Source organism: Mauremys mutica, chromosome 2 (assembly GCF_020497125.1).
Source record: "Mauremys mutica isolate MM-2020 ecotype Southern chromosome 2, ASM2049712v1, whole genome shotgun sequence".
Lineage (NCBI taxonomy): Eukaryota > Metazoa > Chordata > Testudines > Geoemydidae > Mauremys > Mauremys mutica.
Window position 1 is genome coordinate 78,641,172 of NC_059073.1, and position 24,031 is coordinate 78,665,202.

At 40.1% G+C, this 24,031-nt stretch overlaps 1 protein-coding gene across 8 annotated transcripts in view; it reads left to right on the forward strand.

The window, feature by feature from the left end:
- TRAPPC8 (trafficking protein particle complex subunit 8) overlaps positions 1 to 24,031 on the forward strand; it is a 112,663-nt gene that overhangs the window by 15,254 nt on the left and 73,378 nt on the right. For 4 of the 8 annotated variants that reach the window (XM_045005505.1, XM_045005508.1, XM_045005511.1 and 1 more), the window contains 5 exons: positions 5,001 to 5,090; positions 7,753 to 7,927; positions 9,219 to 9,372; positions 10,591 to 10,678; positions 20,599 to 20,855. In XM_045005505.1, coding sequence (XP_044861440.1) covers positions 5,001 to 5,090; positions 7,753 to 7,927; positions 9,219 to 9,372; positions 10,591 to 10,678; positions 20,599 to 20,855 — 764 coding nt within the window. Of the gene's footprint in view, positions 1 to 5,000; positions 5,091 to 7,752; positions 7,928 to 9,218; positions 9,373 to 10,590; positions 10,679 to 20,595; positions 20,856 to 24,031 lie in introns of all 8 variants that reach the window. The other 4 variants (XM_045005503.1, XM_045005507.1, XM_045005506.1 and 1 more) reach the window with 1 other exon arrangement.

Consider the following 24,031-nt stretch of genomic DNA (forward strand, 5'->3'; position numbering starts at 1 on the left):
TGGCCAGTACAGATGTTTTGGGGGGGAGTGAACAGAACAGAGCAATTTCGAGTAATCCATCCCATTATCCAGTCCTGACTTCTGGCAGTCAGAGGTTTAGGGACACCCAGAGCATGGGGTTGTGTCTCTGACCATCTTGGGTAACAGTCATTGATGGACCTATCCTCCATGAATTTATCTAATTGTTTTTTGAACTCAGTTATATTCTTGGCCTTCACATCATCCCCTGGCATAAAGTTCCACAGGTGGACTGTATGTTGTGGAAAGAAGTACTTCTTTGTTTTTAACCCTGCTGCCTTTTAGTTTAGTTGGATGACCCCTAGTTCTTGTGTAATGTGAAAGGATCGATAACACTTCCTTATTTACTTTCTCTGTACCATCCATGATTTTATAGACCTTGATCATATGTCCCCTTAATTTTCTCTTTTGTAAAAATGAACAGTCCCAATCTTTAATCTATCATGGAAGATGTTCCATACCCCTAATCATTTTTGTTGCTCTTCTCTACGTCTCTTACAATTCTAATATATCTTTTTTGGGATGGGGTGAGTTGAACTGCATGCAGTATTCAAGGTGTGGGCGAGTCATGGATTTATGTAGCAACATATTATTTTCTGTTTTAGTGATCCCATTCCTAATGGTTTCTAACATTGTTAGCTTTTTTGACTGCTGATGCGCATTGAGTTGGATGTTTTCAAAGAACTGTCCCTGATGACTCCAAGATCTTTCTTGAGTGGTAACAGCTAATTTAGACCCCATCATTTTGTGTGGATAGTTGGGATTATTTTTTCCAAGTGCATTACTTTGCACGCATCAATGTTGAATTTTATCTGCCATTGTGCTATCTTTGCTGTCAGCTTTGGACTTAACTATCTTGAATAATTTGGTATTTTCTGCAAATTTTGTCACCTCACTGTTTGCCCCTTTTTCCAGATTATTTATGAATATGGTGAACAGTACTGGTCCTAGTACAGATTGTTGGGGGATTCTGCTATATACTTTTCTCCACTGTCAAAACTGACAATTTATTCCTACCCTTTTGTTTCCTATCTTTTAAGCAGTTACTGATCCATAAGATGATCTTTCCACTTATTCCGTGGCTGCTTAAGACTTTTTGGTAAGGGACCTTGTCAAAGGCTTTCTGAAAGTCTAAGTACACTATATTCACCGGGTCACCCTTGTGCACTGCTTGTTGATACCCTCAAAGAAATAGATTGGTGAGACATAATTTCTGTTTACAAAAAGCTTGATATCCCTCAAATATCATGTTTAACTATGCATTCCTGTTGTTTCAACCAGTTTGCCTGGTACTGAAATTAGGCTTACTAGCCTGTAATTGCCAGGATTGCCTTGGGAGCCTTTTTGATGTTAAATTAGCTATTCTCCAGTTATCTTATACAGAGGCTGATTTTAAGAGATTGGTTACATACCACAGTTAGTAGTTCTTCAATTTCATATTTGAGTTCCTTCAGAACTCTTAGGTAAATACCATCTGGTCCTGGTGACCTATTACTGTTTAGTTTTATTAATTTGTTCCAGCACCTCCTCTATTGATACCTCAATCTGGGACAGTTCCTTAGATTTATCAGCTAACAAGAATGGCATGGGTGTGGGGATCTCTCCAACATCCTCGACAGTGAAGACCGAAGCTAAATGAATTCTTTGCATCTCTGCAAGGGTCTTGTCTTCCTTGAGAGCTCCTTTTAACATCTTGATTTTTTTCCAGTGGCTCCAGTTGACTGCTTGGCAGTTTTCCTGCTTCTGATGTAGTGGGTTTTTTTTTAAGTTGCTGTTAGTTTTTGTCTTTAGCTAGGTGCTCTTCAAATTCTTTCTTGGCCTGCTTAATTATAGTTTTACATTTGACTTGGCAGATTTTATGCTGCTTTCTGTTTTCATCACTAGGATCTGACTTCCAATTTCTAAAGGAGGCCTCTAACTGCCTCTTTTGCTTTGCTGGTCAACCATGGTGGCACTTTTTTGCTTCTTACTGTTTTTTATTTGGAGTATACGGTTAGTTTAAGCCTCTGTTATGCTGTTTTCAGATAGTCTCCATGCAGTTTGCAGGCATTTCTTCCTTGTGAGTGTTCCTTTTAATTTCCATTAAACTAGCTTCCTCATTTTTGGGTGGTTCCTTTTTTGAAGATAAAATGCACTGTGGTGGATTTCTTTGGTATTTCCCGCCCTGACAAGAAGTATTAAATTTAATTACCTTATGATGACTATACTAAGTGGTTCAGCTGTATTCACTTGTTGGACCAGATCCTGTGCCTCACCTAGAACTTACAAGAATTGCCTCTTCTTTTCTGGGTTCCAGGACTAGTTGCTCCAAGAAGCAGTCACTAATGGTGTCTAGAAAGTTTATCTCTACATTCCTTCCTGAGGTGATAGATACCCAGTCAATATGAGGATAGGGTGAAATCTTCCATTATAATAGCTTTTTCTGTCTTTATAGCCTTTGTAATCTTGCTAAACTTTTCAGTCACCGTCCTGGTCAGGAGGTTGGTAGTATATTCTTACTGCTCTACTTTGGTTGTTTAAGCATGGAATTTCTATTGAGTTTAAGTCTCAAGATTTTTATTTTAATTGACTCTGATTTCCTTGGCGCATTTTGCCTCTCTCCCACCAGCAAGACGTTGTCATTCCTCTATATTTTGTCCCTTGATATTACCGCACCCTATTGATTTTCCTCATTCCACCAAGTTTCCACAATGTTGCTTCTATTTAATGCCAAGCACTCTAGTTTACCCATCTTAGTATTTAGGCTTCTGGCATTAGTATATAACCCTTTGTACCTTTTGTCAATATTGAGTTGCCTGCTGTCATGTGTTGTATTTAAATAAGACTTTTTAACATTTGACTGTTCCTCACTAGCTCCTACCTGCATGCTACCACCTTCTTTTCTATCCTGTTTCCTGCATAACATAGTGAAAAGAACTTCAGCTATATTGATATCACTGGAAAAGCTAATGGATCATGGACATCTCAGCATACACTTATTGGAAGTGGGGAGAAAGAAGCTTGCAGAATAACTTATTCACTGTGAGGAAATAAGATTCTCTGTGCACCTCTATGGCAAATATAATGTTATCTATGAAATACTAGTAATATTTACAAAGAAAACATAACAGCCATACCGGATCAGGCCAATGGTTCATCTAGCCTAGGCTCCTGTCTCTGACAGTGCCCAGTACCAAAGCTTCAGGTGGAGGGTGCAGAATAGGGCAACTGGAATGATTCACCCTCTCTTCCCCTTCTGGCAGTCAGAGGTTTAGGATTGTCCCAAGCATGGGATTGCACCTCTGGCCATCTTGGCCAATAGCCATTGATGGACCTATGCTCTGTGAACTTTTATAGGTCTTTTTTAACCCAGTTATATTTCAAGTGATCACAACATCCCATGGCAATGAGAAAAAATATTTATCCTGTTTTGAATCACTGTTCACTAAAATAAGTATGATTTGTTTCCTATGGGCGTTTTCATATTTTACTTCAAGTCACTTTAGAGAAAGTGTTCTCAATTAAAGTACCGGTAATTTGTTTGAGATTTAATAACTGTTGAAAAATTGATCTGGTATTCTGGTATTGAAAATGACTCTTTAGTTCCTTTTAACTTTTCATTTATGGAATTTAGGAAATTCCTTTTTACTACTTGTAGGTATTTGTTAGATTATTATCCTTGTTTAAATTCTATCTCCATGGAAATAAACATGGTTGTTCTTTTTGTACATAAGGCATGGGTTCTCAATCTGGGATTTGTGAACAAGTCCAGGGAAGTGGCAACCATCCTTTCATCTATGCCTAGATATGAGTGGGGAAAGTCCCTACATTTATGTGTGATTATATGAGGTGGAAAAGTTTGAGAAACACTGAAGTAAAGGATTCACTTTGTCATTGTCTTTGTATAAAGTCCTACCTAATATGTGAAATTGGGAGTATTCCAAAACTTTATAAATTACTGGAACCATACACTTGAAGCTGTAGCTGGAAATGAGATTTTTCTCTGTTCTAGCCAACTTAACTAAAATGTAACAATTTTTCTATTTTCATGATCTTTCACTGTCAATGTATTTCCTTACTCCTGGGTCAGCTTTGTTTTTTTCTGACTTATAAATTGCAATTTTTGTTTCTTTGCTCTGGTTTCCCTTTTAGAATTTATTGTACTGCATAATAATGTCAGAAATAGGTTACCACTATACTGCTCCACATTTTCAGCCGTGTAGAAATATTTACTCCCCACTCCTGGGAGACAAGCAAGTATTATTCTTGCAGTAAAATGGGGAAACTGAACCAAAGAGATTAATTGACATGTTCAACAGCTCACAGTCAATGGTAGAGCTAGATTTAGAATTCAAGAATTCTTGGCGTCTGGGTCCAGGCTCTGTGAACTAGGCTGTCTTTTTGTAGAAGTTTTGAGGGATACCTAAATTGCAGTCACAATATTTGGAAAGACTTTAGACAAGGATTCAGTAATCCTAGTTCCCCTATATATATATATATATATATATATATTCCAAAATCAGTTTGGTTTCCAATTCTATGGAAGATGGCTATATAGCAGGTGTACTACATTCTAATTTAGGCACATCTCTTGTGCTAAGGGAATCAGTCTTGACTATAAGTGATGCTAAAGAGGGGTTATTGTAGTCTTGGCTGAGTCCACATGACCCGAAAATGTGGAAGATGTTAATGTTTAAAAATACTTCAAAAAAGTGGTGAGGATGCAGATTAAACCCACTTTCTCTCAACGCCCAGGACCCCTGTTCTAAGGTTGACAACCTAACTGGAAAAAGTCTCTGCAATCTTAATTTTTGCTTCTTCAATAAATTAAATGAGATCTAGAGTTAAATATGGTTTACAAACAAATCAGAAGAGGACAGTTGCATATTCATATCTAGCCCTCTATTAATTGTTAGAATTTGCCAAATTGTTATTTCATTCTTCCTGTATATTTTCCAGTTTCATTAAGACTTTTATAAACTTTGTTTGTTTGTATCTTTCAGCTACTACTCCGTGGTTTGAGGCTTACAGAGAGAGCTTTCTTCAGTCCATGCCTGCATCAGATCATGAATTCCTAAACCACTATGTAGCATGTATCCTTTGAGTCTTAAATATGGACTCTGGCTCTCTAAAATTAAATGAGTCAGAATTTTATAGCTGACTCTTCATTGCGAAACATAGTATATAAAGAATTTGGGGGTTTTGAGTGTAACTTTAAAGCTATTGATATTGCCACTATGCTTTTACTTCTGTATAAATTCCTCTTCCTCAGTCCCTCTAGCACATACAATTACACACACTTGCTAAAGGAAGAAAATGTCTGCATTACGTAGGAGAGTTATAAATTTATTACTGTAAATAAGTGCTCTTGGTCTATATAACCAGATAATCAAATCTGTTACTAACGGTACAAAAGATGAGTCTTGTTCCACTCTCAAGTCGAAATAGCTAGGTCAGATGCACTCTGCTCTTCTCACCCCACAGCTGAGGAAGGCGAGAGTTCTGAGATTTCTGTTGGGGAGTTATCCCTGAGCCCTGCTTCACAATTCTGTTGTCATATAAAATTCTGGTGATAGGTATCTGAAGCCACAGTCCCTCACGCTGGTAAGGACAAGGGGTGTTTTTTTGGATTATTTTGTTTTTTTCCAGTTCCAGAGCTCCCTGCTGCTACAACAGTGGGTTTTGACTCTGCTACTCTATCTTGATCCAGTTTCTAGTTTTGAGTCTCTCTCCTCAGTGAAAACTAGTACACTGTTGTGTTTTATAAACAGCAGCAGTGATATTGATCTGATTGCGTCCATATCACTGTTGCTTACAGGGTTCTGAACAGCAGCAGTAAAAACTAGCAGTGCTGGCCATTTTCATTATGTAGCTGGAAGACAGTACTGCATAAGGTAACTTAACACTTGGAAGGTTAACTGAACTATAACAACTAACAACTTTCTTGTCTAGCTTATTGTGAAGTTGATGACTTTTGTCCAAGTTTTGTACTCTTCCTGGATGACACCTTTTTTCATGTCCTCCAAATACTAATGTACAAATAAAACTAACCTAATTAGTATAGCACTAAACTTTCCTCTTGACATACTGTTACAAATATCTCCTTTCTTTCCCCTACCTATATGCTTTTAAGTAAGATTGCCAATATATCTTCATAGAACTGAGATGCTACAAAAGTTTAGGGTATTACCCCACTATCCAGTTTGATTTTATGTTGAGCTGTTAAACAGATTTCATACTTCATGGGATAAACTCCAAAATCTTTTCCATCTTTACTTTTGGTTTGAATGGGAGTTAACAGGATGCACACTGAGGATTCTATGATGATTTCTAATATCACTTAAAAAAAGTCTGTAGGTGGTTTTAAAAAGTCTGCACCAGTTCTAGCAAAGAGGTTTTAATTACTGTAGAAATTATTCTTTAGTATGTGTCTATGACAAAAGGCAAGAAGTTCAAAGCTGTAGTAGTGTTGCATGATTCTTTAAAAATGCCACAAACAAAATCTTGTTTTTTCTCAAACAGCCTTACATAGAAGGCAGTGGTATTGATAATATTGCTATCTTTAACTTGGACTTTATGATTATTGTATAGGCTTTGTTTAAACTTGAAAGTTCTGATATTCTGTTTGAATTTGCCAGTGAAATGCTGGATTAATAATATTGGAAACTGAGCAAATATTTTCAAAATTAAGAGTAGAAAGTTAGGCTCCTAAAACACAGTACTTCTGAAAATCAGATATGTTTAGGCAACTAAATTTAGGGAACTTTTTAAAAAATAGTTCAGGATTCCTGGGCATGTTTACTAAGACTAGCATTGGGACACTCTCTTGGGCAATCTTTTTTTTAAAACTAACCAAACTTCTCTCTTCCTTTCTCATTCCTACCTCTAAGACAAAGTATGTATTTCTTTGGAATATCGTTCAGTTATTACTGTGTCATGCATATGGACAAACACATGTTCACCTTAATCACTTACTGTTGGCTTTATTTGTGAACTGGTTCTTTCCCCAAATACCAGTGATTAGGTCATTTTCTTTATGTAGTTATATTAATAAGTGGCACCTGCGTGCCATTACAAAAAAGTCATGAGTTCAACAAGTTTAAATTAAGCTCCTACCAATTCCCCCCTGTCCCTTCCCCCCCATTTATAATGATAGAATCTTAGAACTGGAAGGGACCTTGAGAAGTCATCTAGTCCAGTTCCCTGCATTCATGGCAGGAATAAGTATTATCTAGTACAGGGGTAGGCAACCTATGGCACAGATGCCGAAGGTGGCACGCGAGCTGATTTTCAGTGGCACTCACGCTGCCCGGGTCCTGGCCACTTGTCTGGGGGGCTCTGCATTTTAATTTAATTTTAAATGAAGCTTCTTAAACATTCTGAAACGTTATTGACTTTACATACAACAATAGTTTAGTTGTATATTATAGACTTACAGAAAGAGACCTTCTAAAAAGGTTAAAATATATTACTGGCACACAAAACCTTAGAGTGAATAAATGAAGACACGGCACACCACTTCTGAAAGGTTGCCGACCCCGATCTAGTATTATAATGTACCATTGATTCAGCTGACTTTTTTTAAAAGTTAAAAATATCCACTTGTTTAAATTGCTTGGCCAAAAATTACCACTTTTTTGCAGCAATCAAAAATGGATAATTATATAGCCATTAATATAGATGTAACCTTAAACGTATATGATACCATGAATTGATGGTATTTGTGATAAGATAATATCCTTAATGTGAATTCAGGTATGCTTGTAGTTTCTTCTGGTGAGCCTGAACCTGTGGAGCAATTTCTGAAGCTGTCACAAGAGCAGCATAGAATTCAGCACAGCAGTGAATATGCATATCCAAAATGGTTTATACCAAACACGCTCAAATATTATGTATTGCTACATGATGTAAGTGCAGGAGAGGAACAAAGGTGGGTTTTTGTCTTTTACCTTATGATTTTACTGAACATTCTGAAAAGCTTGTTTTGCTGAAATGCTGACTCTGGAAATTAACGTGTGTCAATGTGTGCGCACACACAAAAAAAAATCAGTTGCCTCTTTTAATATAATTGACCATTATGGAAACTGGTCCAGGCAGATTTACTTATTAAATGTGTTTTCTCAAACTTCTTTTTGTATGTGCATGTGAAATACACAAAGAACTAATTCCAGTTTTATGAAGTAGGCAATATCTAGTGTCTTTAATTTCTTTCTAAAGTGAATTATCTTAATCATCTGCATCTTGTATTGCAACCCGTTTTAATTGATGCTAACATGTATATTGAGGGGGATGTAATTTGTTTTTTCCAAACAATTTTTTTTTATCTCTGTAGATTGTTAGATTAGACTGTAAATATCTTGGGCATATTGGGCATCACAGACTTGAATACCACGTATCCTATTATATATTATTTCTAGCATGTTTAAGAAAGGAAAAATGTCTAGTTAGTTAGAACGGTGTCTCAAATTTAGAGTGATTAAAGGTGTTGACTACAATGGTGCTAGGAAATAAGGAGACTTACCATTGTTAGGGTGGTATGAGCCCATCTCTGTCCTCTTATTTTTCAGCTATGCATCCCTAAATGCTTTAACATAAACAAATTGTTTCATGTGGTAATCCAGTGGGTTACTATAATACATTTGGTAGTTTTCTCCTAATTTTTTCTACAGGTTAATAGAAATGTCATCATTAGGATACTGTTAGGATTAAGATATCAGTTTATCCCTTCCTTCATACTTTTTTCTCCTCTGCTTGTTTTAGTCTTACCGTCATATCTCTTTCGTTTCTGATCTCTTCTCTAGCTTCTAACTTTTCTTGTTGCCTTCCTTTCCCCACCCCCTTCTTAGTAGAGAATAAGCAGATACTGCCAAATAGTAGCAGTTACATCTACTCAGTTTCCCTTTGCACACCTTCCAGGGGTAAAGTGTTTCTGCACTGGAGTTCTGCTATGTTGGCTTCCACTCTGTCTCTGCTGCAAACAGCTATACAAAGTGTGCCTGGAAAAATAGCAGACACAGCTGTTGGGAAGAATTTTGTAGATGCTGATGTGAGATTTGCAAGCAATTTGTGGCAGAAATAGAGTAGAAAACTTGCAAACTACACTTCTGTTCTACAACTTTTGTCTGACAGGAAATCTGTGAAGACTGTTTTTTAGAAAGTGCTTCAAGAAAGCTACTTCCAGTTTGAGACAAACTGACTATATTTGAGTTGTTCCGTTTCAGAGCTGACTCAGTATATGAAGAAATGAAACAGAGATATGGAACTCAGGGTTGCTATTTACTTAAAATAAATTCTCGAGGATCTAACAGGGGAGCAGATGAACAAATACCAGATCCTTGGAGTCAGTATCTCCAGAAAAACAGTATCCAAAACCAGGTATGTGTTCAAAAATGTTTGAAACCCACACTGTAATGACTATTGTAATCATGTTGGCTAACTTTGTTTCTGCAATTTTGTCATGGCTCTGTTTTAACAGTGCTATTCCTGTGGAATTGTGCCATGATGGATCATTCACCAAGGTATTCCCAAACACAGTAGCATAAGATTGATTTCCTCCCTCCCCCACACTATTTTTGTTTCTGAGGGCACTAGGTCAAGCAAAAGTCCTCTAAATGAAGATTATGTACCACTTAAATATATAAAATCAATTATTGGAATGGTGGAATCCTTGAGCACCTAGAGAAATAACTTCTGTGCTTTGTGAATTTCTCCAGTTATTCTTGCCCTCCAGCTCCAGGTAGTTAACAGCGTAAGCGCTTTACACATGCTTGCTTTCTCGAAGCTTCCTCAGGCTAACTTTCTTCCCCTCAGTTGAAGATTTGAAAGTGTTTTAGGAAATGAGTGAACAAAAAGAGGCCAAGAGGAAACAAGTAAGTGCTTCTTTAGTGGTGAGGTATTGCAACCAGTCTGATAGGGTCTATCTGCCTTTGTCAGGACTTTTAATAGCGGTGCATGTCAGTCTCTGAAGTATTTAGCATCCTCTTCATCACAAGTCTGTTGAGAAGCAGATCTCTACAGCCAAAGAACCTCTGATGCAGAGGGATCCCTGCACTGAAAACAGCTCTTCTCCTTTGGGGATGACACACCTCTTTCCTTGCTCTATTTTCACTGATAAAAAGTCTTTGACTAAAGTGTATTGCGGAGTCTCTCCCCCATTCCTGCTAACTATATGGTGGCACCTGAAATTTAATGGAATTGTTGTCAAAGCCACTCTGCCACTGAAGGCTGAAATTGTTTCTCCTCCTCTGCTCTATTTGATATAACATCTCTAAAATATCTGATGATTTTCTAATGAGCTAACTTGGAGTGGTCCAGCTGTCATGAATTTGGACCTTTTCTGAACCTCTCATCTGCCCCTGATTCTCTGACTTTTGTTTCACACTTCCAGGCAATTTCTTAAAGCTTTAAGAGTTAGCTGTTGAAAAGCTAACTTGTAAGAGGAGCATCCATTTAAAATACGGTTTGACACTGCTTCCTAAAATGTAATATCTGAATAATCAAACTTCTGTGGGAAGACTTGACAGGAATTGCTAATGATTTGCAAACAGCTTTTTAAAAACTGGCTGTGCTAATGCTCTTTGTTTTTCCTGGTAGGAATCTTATGATGATGGTCCATATACTGTAATTTCAAATAAGAATGCTGACCACTTAATATCAGATGGCTTAGATAATGACATCCAAGGTATTTTTTGTAACTTTAACATTACATTTTGAACAAAAATTAATGTAGGCATGTACATGTAAAGTAAAATATAAATGTCATTTGTCTTGTCTCAGTATAAAACAAACAAAATGTTAAGTTGCACAAGGAATGGGATGGTAAAGAATATGAAGAATGTATTATGCCTTTATATTCATTGGTGGTGTGGCCTCATCTGGACTACTGCATGCCTTACTGGTCACCCCATCTCAAAAAGAACATTGCAGGTCTAGAGGGATGTCAGAAGTGTGGTGAATGACATTGGAAAAAACTCACATCAGAAGAGTGAAAAGTTTGGGATTGTTTACCTTAGAAAGGAGACAAGTAAGAAGGGACATGAAATCGTATACAATAATGCATAGTCTGGAAAAGATAAGTTGAGAACTTCTGCTCTCCTTGTCACAACAAGGGGGCATTCAGTGAAATTAAAAGATGAGAAATTTAAAGCCGATAAAGTACTTTTTTCATACAATATGAAATTAAACTGGAACACACTGTTTCAGGAAGTTGTGAAGCTCAAGAACAAGATTCAAATAAGGATTAGTGATTTACATGGAAATCAAGAATGTTCAGAATTATCGATAACAATTTGTGGAAGGGATAGTAAACCTCATGCATCAGGATTTTAGACATTTTCTAAGTACTAGAAATCAGGATGGGACCTAATGTGATGTGAGAGGCAGTTTACTTTGCATAGTCATAAAGTTTAAGACCAGAAGCGTCACCAGATCATCTTGTCACATGTCCTGTTTATCACAGGACACCAGTGCCACCCAGCATCGCCCACTGTGAACCCAACAACTAAAATTAGACTGAACCAAAGTCCATCAGTACCCAGGGCCCCCTCAATGGCAGGGAAATGATTGAGATATACCCAGATCAGTGCTTCTCTACCCATGGGCTGCTTGCAGGCCAGTTAGCACACAGCTGTGGCCCAGCTGTTTGCTAAAAAAATTCAAAGATTCCCAGACTGATTGCTTCACTTATGAGTCCCTGCAGGGGCCGGGCCGGGGCGGCTGAGGAAGATGGCGCCAAGGAGTCCTGCTTGAGCACTCCCTGCCAGCAGGAAAGGCGAATCAGCCCCCTGTGGCAGGGGAGGAGCTCAGGTGGCAATCAGCCAGCAGCCTACTGCTTCCTCCCTCCATGCTCTGCAGGAATGTACTAAGAGTGCTGCTGTCAAGGGGAGTGCTGCCTCCTTGCTTCTGGGCATCTGCGCCTGGAGAAATATGGGGGAGGGAGACACGACAGGGACGGGGGACATATGCCTCCCCACTAGCCACAGATATGTCTCACCTCTTGAGGGGATGAGCATGCTCTGGGCTGCAGTGCATCCTGGGCTGCTGCAGCAGATAGCCCCCGCCTGCCTGTCCCCTGCTGGCCATGTCTGGACCCAGAGCTCACAGCCAGAGCAGGAGACTGCCCTGTAAGTCATTACTTTAAAATGTGTACCATTATTTGTAAGCAACAGCTGGTGCCGAGTCAAAATGTCTGGTGGCTTCCCAGCTGGAGTCCCCCATGGCTTGGTGGGTGGAATCATCCCTGCCCCAACTGTCTGGGAGCAGGTGTGGAGAGACCTGTTCCCAACCGGGGAGCCACAGCAGGCAGGGTGGGGAGGAGCCCTCTTCCCCCCTCCTATGCAATCTCTGCTACAGGGCTCTAATGCCTTCTGAAACAGCGACCCTCTCTGACCTGGACAGCGCTCCAGTGTTGAGCCCACCATGGGGCTGAGTGTATGCTCCTTGTGCACTGAGCTGGGCTTAGAGCAACCTCCTCTAACCCAGCTGCACCACCCCCCCCAATAGTTACTACTGCTAGCCAGGGGTCAGTGCCCGCTCACCCACATACAGGGACAGCAGCAAAGCAGCCTCCAGCCAGGGCTCTGCCCCCACCTCAGAGGCGCTCAGGGCACAGAGCTGCTGTGTGCCACATGCCATGCAAGCTGCCCCTGCACTACAGCACAGCAGTCCTGAGGATGACACACTGTTGACACTGCAGCTGTTTTGTGGGTCCAGTTCAGGCTAGGCTTAAAGTGAGCAGAGTCGCAAGGGGTCACAGTCCTGGCAAAAAAATAATTTAAAAATGGAGTGGGGTCAGTGCACTTTAAGCACTGCCCTACCAAGTACATGAACATTTATTTCAGTTTATTATCATAGACAGCCCATCTGCCCACCCTCGTGCTTTTTCCAGGCCACTTTAAGCACTATGCTCAGGGATTCACAATTACCTCGCAGTCATCAACAGCCCAGAACAAGCCCAACTATTGTACAGTAACTGGTTGATTCATCCCCCCACCTCCTCTCCCAAGTATTATATATCATGGGCACTGGTATTGTGTATTAATGTGACTGTGGCCCACATAGCACCATAGGTGTTGGAGCTAAAGGTGGCAGCGCCCCCTGGATTGAAGTGATTTCCATCATATATGGGGTTTACAGTTTGGTTCAATGGCTCTTAGCACCCCCACTATACAAATTGTTCCAGCACCCCTCTAACACATAGAGAGCCGCATATGCAGCCCACAGTGGTAAATGGGTTGAGAACCACTGATCCAGATAATCCTGGCAAATGCCCCGCATCCACAAGCTGCAGAGAGAGCCAAAACTCTCCAAGGTCGCTGCTAATCTGAGCTTGGGTAAAATTCCTTCCTGACCCCACGTACATCAGTCAGCTAAACCCAGACTATGTGAACAAGAACCAGAGAGAGAGAGAATGCTCAATGCCACCTCAGAGCCCAGGCTCTCCCTGTCCAGTGTCCCATCTCCACCATAGCCATCCCTGATCCTTTCTGACCCTCAGGTGGCTGGCTGAAAGCCTGAAGCATGAGCTTGGGGAACACAAAACCTAAACTGGAAGTGAGTCCCAGGACTGCTGAGCCCTGCTCCTTGTCATACAATCACATTCATAATCACAGATCTGCCTATTATGGGTTTCTTGCATCTTCTTTTGAAACATCTGATGTCATTCACTGTTGAAGACAGGATGTTGGAGTAGATTAAACCCTCAGAGTTGATCCAGTAGAGCAATTCCTATCTCAGCTTCTAAATGTTACGTTAATTTTCTGTAGTTCAGAATATTTTTTGAGTATTTTTGCTATTAGTGCATGCCCTTGAGGTATGTGTTGTGCTACAGTCTGGAACCTTCTGGCAGACGCTGATCATTGAGGGGCTATCTAGACTCCTCCAATCATGGAGCATTCCTAGTGAGGTTATATAAAGAGGCATGTCCTCCACGAACCCTCTTTCATCCATTAACCTTGTAACACACTGGAATTTCTCTAGTATGTCATCTTGTTGGCAGTTTCCTTTTTTTAGAGCAGGCTTCTTGTAAATAGCTGGATTAGAGTAGGAGCTAATAACAAAACTAAACAGCCTTGTTCTATTGGAAGGGGCTGGAAGTAGACTTTTTTTGTGTAACTTCGATTGTAGGAGCTGCTCTAATATTGTGATTAACTCTGGGAAAAAATAATCTGGATGCCCACCTAAGAACAGTTTCCCAGTCTTAGACCTCTTGTGTCTGGTGCTTGGGTGAAGGACACTTATCTATATGATGCTCCAACTTCCTTAAATTCTTCAACCAGGTCCAGAAGAGTTGGGGAACTGTGTTCCAATCCATACTTATGGACAAAGCCCTTAAAGCTTCTAATGCAGATTCAGGGTCATAACAAGCTTCAGGGCCTTGCTGAAATACTAATTTCTGGATGTCTCTGAATCTGGTGCCAAGGAGGAGTGGATGGTTTAGTTGTTATCACAGCTTTTTTTTTTTTTTCTTGATGTTGAGAGACTGAGAAGAGAGCAGAATACACAATCATTTCCTGGAGTCCCATGCTTCCAAGAAATCCTAAAATTTCAGTGCCAGAGTTTGATCTTTGCCGGATAAAGGGCAAGGCCTGTCAATCCCTGTTGAAGTTTTATCTACCACAAGGGAAGGATAGAGACACCAGTGATTTCCAAGATGTTAGTCTACTGTGGTGGATTAATTCTCAGTATTTGCAGAAGGGTTACTTGTGGATTGCTACCCCTTCTTCTGTAGTTTAGGTGATGGACTGGAGCACTCATCTAAACCAGCTAACCACTCATAAATGTTAGCTCTTTAGAGGCTTGGTACTGTTCTTAAATCTCCCAAGAGTGGAGCTTTTTTACTGACCATACATAGAGAAATGATGGTTACACAGCTGAAATTGGAGGGATTTTGAGTAGACTTTCAATAACTCCCCCCCCCCCCCCAAAAAAAAAACCCCACAAAAACAAAACACAACTCCCCGTCCTCCAACAAACCACCTCAACCCACATGCTTCACCAGGCTCCACGCTGGAAAAGAAGTGCTACTCTAGATTCTGAGATATGATGATCTTACATAGTTTTATCTGAAATGATCAATTGCTTGAGGCAGCTAGTGAACAGGAGCAGCAAACAGGGAAGTTTTGCAAGGGAGTTCTCAAAGTCAAATAAGTGTAACCACGTGACACTGGGGGTGAGTTTGTTTGTGTGCCTGCAGTGTACTCGCTTGATGTTTCTAGTGTGGTCTGTTCTGGGGACTGTGTGCTGGGCCAAGCGTCCTGCTAGGCTAGGTTGAGAGTTGAATAACGAGGCTTTAGCCTGCTCTTTTCAATGCAAGCAACTCATGGTCCCCAGAGGTAGTCTGGTCTCAAGAACCCAGAATGCTGAACTGGAGGAGCTAAGGTAGATGGAGAGGTACATATGTGAAACTTTCAGGGACGCGGTAAAGTGGTCCCACCTCTTTGTTCTGTTGAGGAAGATGGAAGTCTTGAGGAAGGAGCCCTAAAGGTGGAGGGAAATGATCTCATAGTTGGGACCCTCCTTCCAGATGATGTCATGGTATCTGCTTGCACTGAGGATACCCCTCTAGGGGAGGAGACCTCAGTTATTAGGAAGAGACAGGTAAGAGTATTGAGGGATTCATTATTAGAAATATGGATAGTTGTGTTTGTGATAACTGGGAGAACCGCATGGTGAATTGCCTGCTGGGTGTGGAGGTTGTTTCTTGAGAAATCTAGGTAGACTATGGAGAGTGCTAGGGAGGAGATGGTGGTTGTGGCACATGTAGGTACCAGTGACATAGGAAGAGGTAGGGGAGAGATCCTGGAGGCCAAATTTAGGTTAAGTAAGAAATTGTTGTCCAGGACCTCCATGGTGGTGGTCTCTGAAATGCTTCCAATTCCATTCGTAGAGTCCGTTAGACAGGGAGAACTGTAGAGTCTCAATGTGTGGATGAGACCAATGGTGTTGGTTGGAAGGATTTAGGTTTATTAGAACTGGTGAACCTTTTGGGAAAGGGGGAACATGTACAGGAGGGATGGACTCCATCTAAACCAAAATGGAACTAGATGGCTGGCAGGTAAAATTAAAAAGGTTGTATTGGAGTTTTTAACAAGAGTTTCCCCTAACCTAATGGGGAAAGCTGACATGTGGAAAAGCACAGAGTTTGGACAGAGACATTCCTTAGGGAGAATTTATTAAAGGGGGTACTCTGTATCCTAGTAAAGAAGAGAGGATAGAAGTTGACAAAACAAGAGTCTCATTCAATTAGATCACATGAAGCCAGACAACTAAATATTGACAGATTTTTATAAGTGCTTGTATACCAATGTGAGAAGTCTAAATACTAAGCTGGGTGAACTCAAGTGCCTGGTATTAAATGAAGGTATCAATATAATAAGCGTCACAGAAACTTGGTGGAATGATGATAATCAATGGAACATAATACTAGGATACAAAATCTATAGGCATGACAGAGTAGGTCATGCTGGTGGGGGATTGGCACTAGGTGAAAGAAAGCAGTCAAATATAGTAAAAATCTGAAATGACTTTAAACTGTATTATAGAGTCTCTGTGGATAGATATTCCATACTTGAATAATAAAAAATATAGCAGTAGGAATATACTGCCTACCCCCTTACCAGGATGGTGATGGTAATTGTGAAATGCTCAGGTAGAGAAGAGGCTACAAAAACAGACACACCAATAATAATAGGGGATATCAACTATCTCCGTATTGACCAGGAACATGTCATCTCAGGACAGGATGCAAGATAAAATTTCTAGACACCATAAATGACTGCTTCTTGGATAAATTAATCCTGGAACTCACAAGGGAAGAGGCAATTCTTGAGCTAGTCCTAAGTGGCACACAAGATCTTGTCCTCGAGGTGATTTAGCTGAACCGCTTAGTAATAGCAATCATAATGTAATTAAATTTAACATCCTTATAGGGGGAAAAGTGCCAAAGAAACCCATCACAGTATAATTTAACTTCAAAAAGTGGAACTAGAAAAAATGAGGAAGCTAGTTAAACAAAATTAAAAGTAACAGTCACAAGGTTGAAATGCCTGCAAATTGCCTGGGGACTATTTAAAAACACCATAACACAGGCTCAGACTAAAGGTATACCCCAAATTAACAAAAACAAACAAAAGGACCAAAAAAATGCCACTATGGCCAAACAGAGTACAAGAGGTGCTTGGAGACCAAAAAAAAAAAGGCATCTTTTAAAAATTGGAGTCAAATCCTAGTGAAGAAAATAGAAAGCATAAATTCTGCCAGGTCAAGTGTAAAAGTTTTTAATTAAGCTGACTAAAAAATAATTTGAAGAGCAACTACCAAACACCACACACTCTAACGTCAAAAAAATTAAGTACATCAGAAGCAGGAAGCCTGCCAAACAATCACTGGAGCCACTGAATGTTCAAGGTGCTAAAGGAACACTTAAAGAAAACAAGATTATTGGAGAGAAGCTAAAATAATTCTTTGCATAAGTCTTCACTGCAGAGGACATGAAGGAGATTCACATACCCTCAATTTTGTCATCTAAACAGAATGGCTTGGAATTGTCCCACACTGAGATGTCAGTAAAGGAGGTTTTGGAACAAATTGATACATTAAAACAGTCATAAGTCACCAGGACCACATGGCATTTACCCGAGTTCTGAAGGAACTCAAATATGAAATTGCAGAACTACTAACTGTGGTATGTAACTTATCACTTAAATCAGCTTCTGTACCAGATGACTGGAGGATGGCTAATGTAACGGCGATTTAAAAAATGTCTCTAGAGCCTGTCCTGACAATTATAGGCCGATAAACCTAATTTCTGTACCAGGCAAATTGGTTCAAACTATAGTAAAGAACAGAATTATCAGACTCACAGAGGAATACATGTATGAAAACATGTACAGCACAGTCCAATACAATGGCTCAGTCTCTGAGGCTTTCCAAATTCATAGCGGAGTTAAGGAACTCTGTCCCAACTCTGTTTGAGATCTTCTCCCTGCTACTGAAACAAGCTTTTGGTTCCTCAACTGAGGAGATCTACGTGCACCCAAGATCAGATGGAAAATTGTTCGGTCTTTCAAGTCTCAGATCTAAAACAAAGACTCAAGAGGCCCTTATCCAACACCTTCTCTTTGCCAGTGACGCAGCAGTGACAACCCACACAGGAGCTCATCTTCAAAGCTTAATGGACAGTTTTTCCAAAGCTTGCCAAGACTTTAGGCTTACTATAAGCCTAAAAAAGACTAACATAATGTGCCAAGGAGTTGAGGAAGCACCCTCTATCAAGATCAACAACTATGGACTTGAATGCGTTCACATACCTGGGATCCACTATCAGAGTCAGCCTTTCACTTGAAATGGAACTCAACATCCGCTTTAGAAAAGTCACCACAACAATGTCTAGACTGAACAAGAGGGTATGGCAAAACAACAAATTGACAGAACACACAAAGATCTGTCTATCATGCATGTGTTATCAGCATACTTTTGTATGGGAGCGAGACATGGACCTTATATTCTCATCAGGAAAAGAGGCTCAACAGCTTTCATATGTGTTGCCTTTGTCAAATCTTTGGAATCTCCTGGAGGGACAGAGTCACCAACACCGAGGTGCTCAAACAGGCCAGCATACCCAGCATGCAAACACTCCTCAAACAGAGATGCCTCCACTGGCTTGGGCATGTGTGCTGCATGAGTGATGGGCGCATCCCAAAGGATTTCCTCTCTGGCAAATTGGCATCTGGAAAAAGACCCAAAGGATGTCCAAAATTGTGTTTCAAGGCTGTCTGCAAGTGAGACCTCAAAGAAATGGACATGGATGTGGACAAATGGGAAGATTACACAAGACTGCAGCCTTTGGAAACAAGAGTTTAACAAAGATCGCCGGAGTTATGAGAGGAAACAGTCTAGCTAAGCAGTGGAGAAAAGAGCTCGCAGAAGGCAGAGCTCAAAGGCTTGAAACATTGCCTTTAAATGTGCCAGATGTAGCAGAAATTGTGGGTCTCTTCAGCTGAATAAATTCTTTAGCTCTCAGGGGCACATACCCATGGTCTCTCGAGACTAAAGGATGCCTACTGCTAGATGAATACGATGTGTTTACTCTTCCCCAACCTAACTTTTACCAGGAAAACATGCCTCACCAAACTACTAAAATTCTCTGAGGGAGTCAAAAAGCATGTGGACAAGAATGATCTAGTCAGTATAATGTACCCGGATACTTTGAAAGTCTTTGAGAAGGTCCCTCACCAAAGGCTTTTGGAAGTAAGCAGTCATGGGATAAGGGACTGAAAAGTGAGGTGGAAACATTTGCAGATGATAGAAAATTACTCAAGATAGTTAATTCCAAAGCTGATAGCAAAGCATTACAAAGGGATCGTCATGAGACTGGGTGACACAGTGGCAGGTGAAATTCAATGATAAGTGCAAAGTGATGCAGATTGGAAACATAATCCCAAGTATTCGCACAAAATGAGGTCTAAATTAGCTGTTACCATTCAAGAAAGAGATCTTGGTGTCATTGGGGATAGTTCTCTGAAAACATCTGTTCAGTGTGCAGTGGCGGTCAAAAAAGTTAATGATGTTAGGAACCATTAAGAAAGAGATAAATAAGACAGAAAATATCATAATGCCACTATATAGATCCATGGCTCACCTACACCTTGAATAATATGTGCAGTTCAGTCTCCCCATCTCCAAAAAAGACATTAGAATTGAAAAAGGTACAGAGAAGGGCAACAAAATGATTAGGGGTATGGAGTGGCTTCAGTGTGAGGAGAGATTAAAGATAGGGACTTCTCAGCATAGAAGAGAGATGACTAAAGGACCATGTGATATAGGCAACCAAAGGGGCATATGATAGAGGCCTATAAAATCATGAATAGTATGGAGAAAGTAAATGAGGAAGTTTACTCTTATTTACCACTTCACATTGCACAAGAACTAGGGATTATCCGATGAAATTAATAGGCAGCAGTTTTAAAATAACCCAACATAATGCACAGTCAGCCTGTGGGACTTATTTCTAGGAGATGTTGTGAAGGCCAAGAGTATATAACTGAGTTTAAAAAAATTAAATAAGTTCACGGAGGTTAGGTCCATCAATGACTATTAGCCAAGATGGTCAGGCATGCAACCCAAGGATGTCCCTAAACTTCTGACTTCTGAAAACTGGGACTAGATTACAGGAGATGGATCATTCGATAATTGATCTGTTCTGTTCATTCCTTCTGAAGCATCTGACACTGACCACTGTCAGAAGACAGGATACTGGGCTAGATGGTCTGACCCAGTGTGGACATTATGTTCTTAAATCACTTTGCTCCTCCTCTCCCATCATGGCGATAGCTTTCAAGAGGGTTCTAGGTCTTGGTGCAATGTGCTCTATTGATAATCTGGTCAATCCACAGTTTTATTTACAAGTTCGCACAACTAATTACGTGAATAACTAATCATACACATGCATTTAACAAAGCTTTGGATAGGGGAAGTTAGAGTAAGCATATGTGTAACGGGCTATAACATAAGCTTGTAAAGATTACTTAAAATATAAATTTTTGTTTTCAGGAAATAACTGAATGCACAACTAGTGAAATAGAACCTTTTATTTTTCAGTAGATGGTTTATCAAATAACTTTAAGGCTCACCCTCTTCAACTGGATCATCTAAGTGATACTAGTAGCAGTTTTGATGGCACTGATTACATAAAGACTACTTCATCACTGCATGAATCAAAGAAGACAAGTTCTGGGACTCCTCATGGTGCATGTTTAACGCTCACAGATCACGATCGAATTAGACAATTCATACAGGAGTTCACGTTTAGGGGGCTTTTGCCACATATAGAGAAAACAATTCGACAGCTTAATGATCAGGTAAGTTGCTCAGTAAAACAATTTTTGCCTACTTAATAAATGTGGTGCTCTGAATCTTTGTAGCATGGATCTGAATATCCAAAAGACTCTTTATCTAAAATAGGGTTATGTCCCTCCATATCTATTAATAATTTAAATTTTTTTTCAATTATTCAGTCTTGTGTCCCCCATCAAATTTGATTTATTAGTGGTTGATGTGTATAACTAAAACATGAGTATGAAAACACATTGCTTTTACAGTAATGTCAGCGTTTGGTACCTGCATGTTTGAAAGAATAATAAAAGTAGGCTTTTAACTATTTAACAGACTATTGGAAGTTATAGGTTAAAAGTGTTTTTAACCTAAAGAGTTAATCTGATTTTTGGACTGTGCCGTGCATCACATAGACACTATTTCCCCTTATCCAGCTTGAAGTGAAACGAAGTCCTGTAAATTTTAACCGTGACTCAACTTGTGGCATGATGTAAAATCATGCCAAAACAGCTATTTGTACACCAGCAACTGTGGTGATAGCATAGCTGTAATATAATTTAGTTACTTTAGCAAAGCCAGTAACTTCTCTACTATCAAGGGCATATGCCTCAGCCGTGAGGTACTTTAAGACACTGAGGTATTTTTTTCCTCAGCCTTGAGATACTTTGACGACTTCTCAATGCAAACGAATGCTCAATAGCGATGATGACCAAAAACCATTTACTTTCATCTGTGACTGGCCAGAATATTGTGCTTTGATATGGTCAGAGGTTTCCAGGCTTCCTTTCAACTCTTACCTAATAGTGATTCCACCTCTCTCAGAAATAGAGGACATGTACAACTGACAAAGTGCAGCAGCTTTCTTGCTTATTAAGATAAATTATAACAACCACATTTTTCAAGTGTTTGCTCTCTTTTCCTGATATTCAAATGTCTCCATGGGATTGGATCTAGCTACTTGAGAAGTTGCTTCTCCCTCAGCATCCATTACTTCCTATGATAGCACACGGGAAGTGTTGAACAACAGGAGGAAGCTCACATGCAGGAGGCAGAACTTCCACAGGAGCTGAGCCTAGAAAGTTACTCTCAGAAATCAGTGACTAGATCTCACTGCCTTAAGAACCAAATGCACACCTCCTCTTTAGAATTTTCTCTCAAAGGAGCAAAGATATTATGGTGATGAAGACCATATGAATACCAAATAGATTAAGGTCTGTGCGCACAGTAATCAAGTTACTTATGTTGCTTCCTGGGAAGGAAGAAAGGGTTGCATTTTTGTTTTTCAGATACTTGGGAGTCCCTTACATCCTGTGATAAGGACCACAAGTACTTGAAGATTCCTCCCACATAACCTAGGATATTGTTACATGAGCACAAACTACTTCACACGTAGCTAAAAGCATCTGTGCCATAATGCATTTGCACAAGGAGTTGGAGTGTACAATCTTACCTTTGTAACTCCTGGTGTCTCAATGCTAAACCATGCCATTGTATTGTTCTTTAAGTTTAATTTCTTTAGAAATATTGCTCATCTCCAGACCCTTCTTTTGCACTCCGTAACCCTTTAAGTCCTGTGATTAAGCTCAAGAGTTAGTTCATGATGCACAGAATTACCTCGCTGCACATTATGTGGTGGGGACCTATGGCAGGTTTAGCGGAGAAGGTGTGTTGCCCCCGTTAAGGGCAACTAGAGAGCCAACGTGTTACCTGCAACATGGAGGCAGCCCTATTCCAGGTCAGCGTGGGGGCGCTGACCAATCCCCGGGGGAGCTATTTGTGCCCATGTCTGGGCAATGAAAGCCATCTTTCACTGGGACAGGCTGAGCAGCACCCCCCATTCCCAACCGTTACAGTAGCTGAAATATAGGGTTTTCATCATGATCTTCAGAGGGCGTTAAGGTAGTCGCTCCTTTCTCGGGGAATGGGGAAGGAATCTTTCTCCTCATCACCAGATTGGCCAAGGTAAAGTGGGATTTTTTTTGCGTTCCCCACAGTGGGTTGGGGCTTGAAGGGGGCAAAGAGCAAAAGGAGGTGTAGGTGGTTGTGATGTCTCGCAACTTCTTATGTAAGCATGGGGCAGGTGTCCAGTGCAGGTATTCCATAGAGAATGGATATGATAATCAGATAAAATGGATTGGAAAAAGATTTAAAGAAGGTATTCTTTAAACCTGTGGAAATGGTGGTGGTGGAGAGTTCGGGGTTCCTCTGACTAGTACAGCTGAGAGTTAGCCCCTCCATCATTCGAGGGGATGTGGGGGCAAGATCTCAGCAGTGGGTTTGTTGTGGACCAGGAGGGGTGAGGAGGAGGGCTGCCAGCCCAGTGTATATGTAAATGATTATGGAATTACCTGCATTGTACAATTTTTATCTCTAGACATTTAGGAATAAAGTTGCAGCCTAATTAAACCACATCCAATGTCTCCAGTCCTCCTTCCAGCATTGCCAGACAAAGGCATACATTTAAAAAAGTGTATTTTATTTGTAAGGCAAAATAGACATAAACTTTTTAAGGCTGTTGAAAGGAACTGTGATGCTCTTCACTTTGCATAAAAGAAACAAGCAAACTAAACCTTTCCCCCAATTTAGAAAAGGTTGAAACTTTTGTGGAAAACTTCCTGCTGGTGCAGCTCCACATGTGGGAGTACTAGTCTGGAAAAGGCAGCTGCAACCACCAGCATTTAACCCTGTTCAAAGCAGGGCTGACCAATAAACACGGCGTGTATAGAATCACTGGTTGCTGTGAGAACCTTGTACGCTGTACAATGATGGGAAACTTTTACCTGAGAGCCTAGTATAGTCAAGACCTAACCTGAAATCTAGCGTAACCCAGATATGAACATATCCTCTCAACCTATGTTTGGGACTAAACATGATGATAAAAGAACTATATATTGTAATCAAGCATAGATGACAAATAGTTGAACTGATCAAATTCTTTGAAGTTTTCTAAATCTGAGTACATTTATGAAATAAACTATACTGCTGAAAGCTCTTTTATATTGGTATAATTACATCCATGCAAGGGGTGTACTACTTTAACTATATCAGTTTTTGTACCACCTTGCACGTTTAAACTATGTACACAAGCCTAAACAAATCTTCAGCATTCTGGATGTTTCTGGGTTGTACTGACAATTTTTACTGTTTCTATTAAAGGAATTCAGACTTTATGTTGCAGTTAATTCAGTAACATCATTGTTTT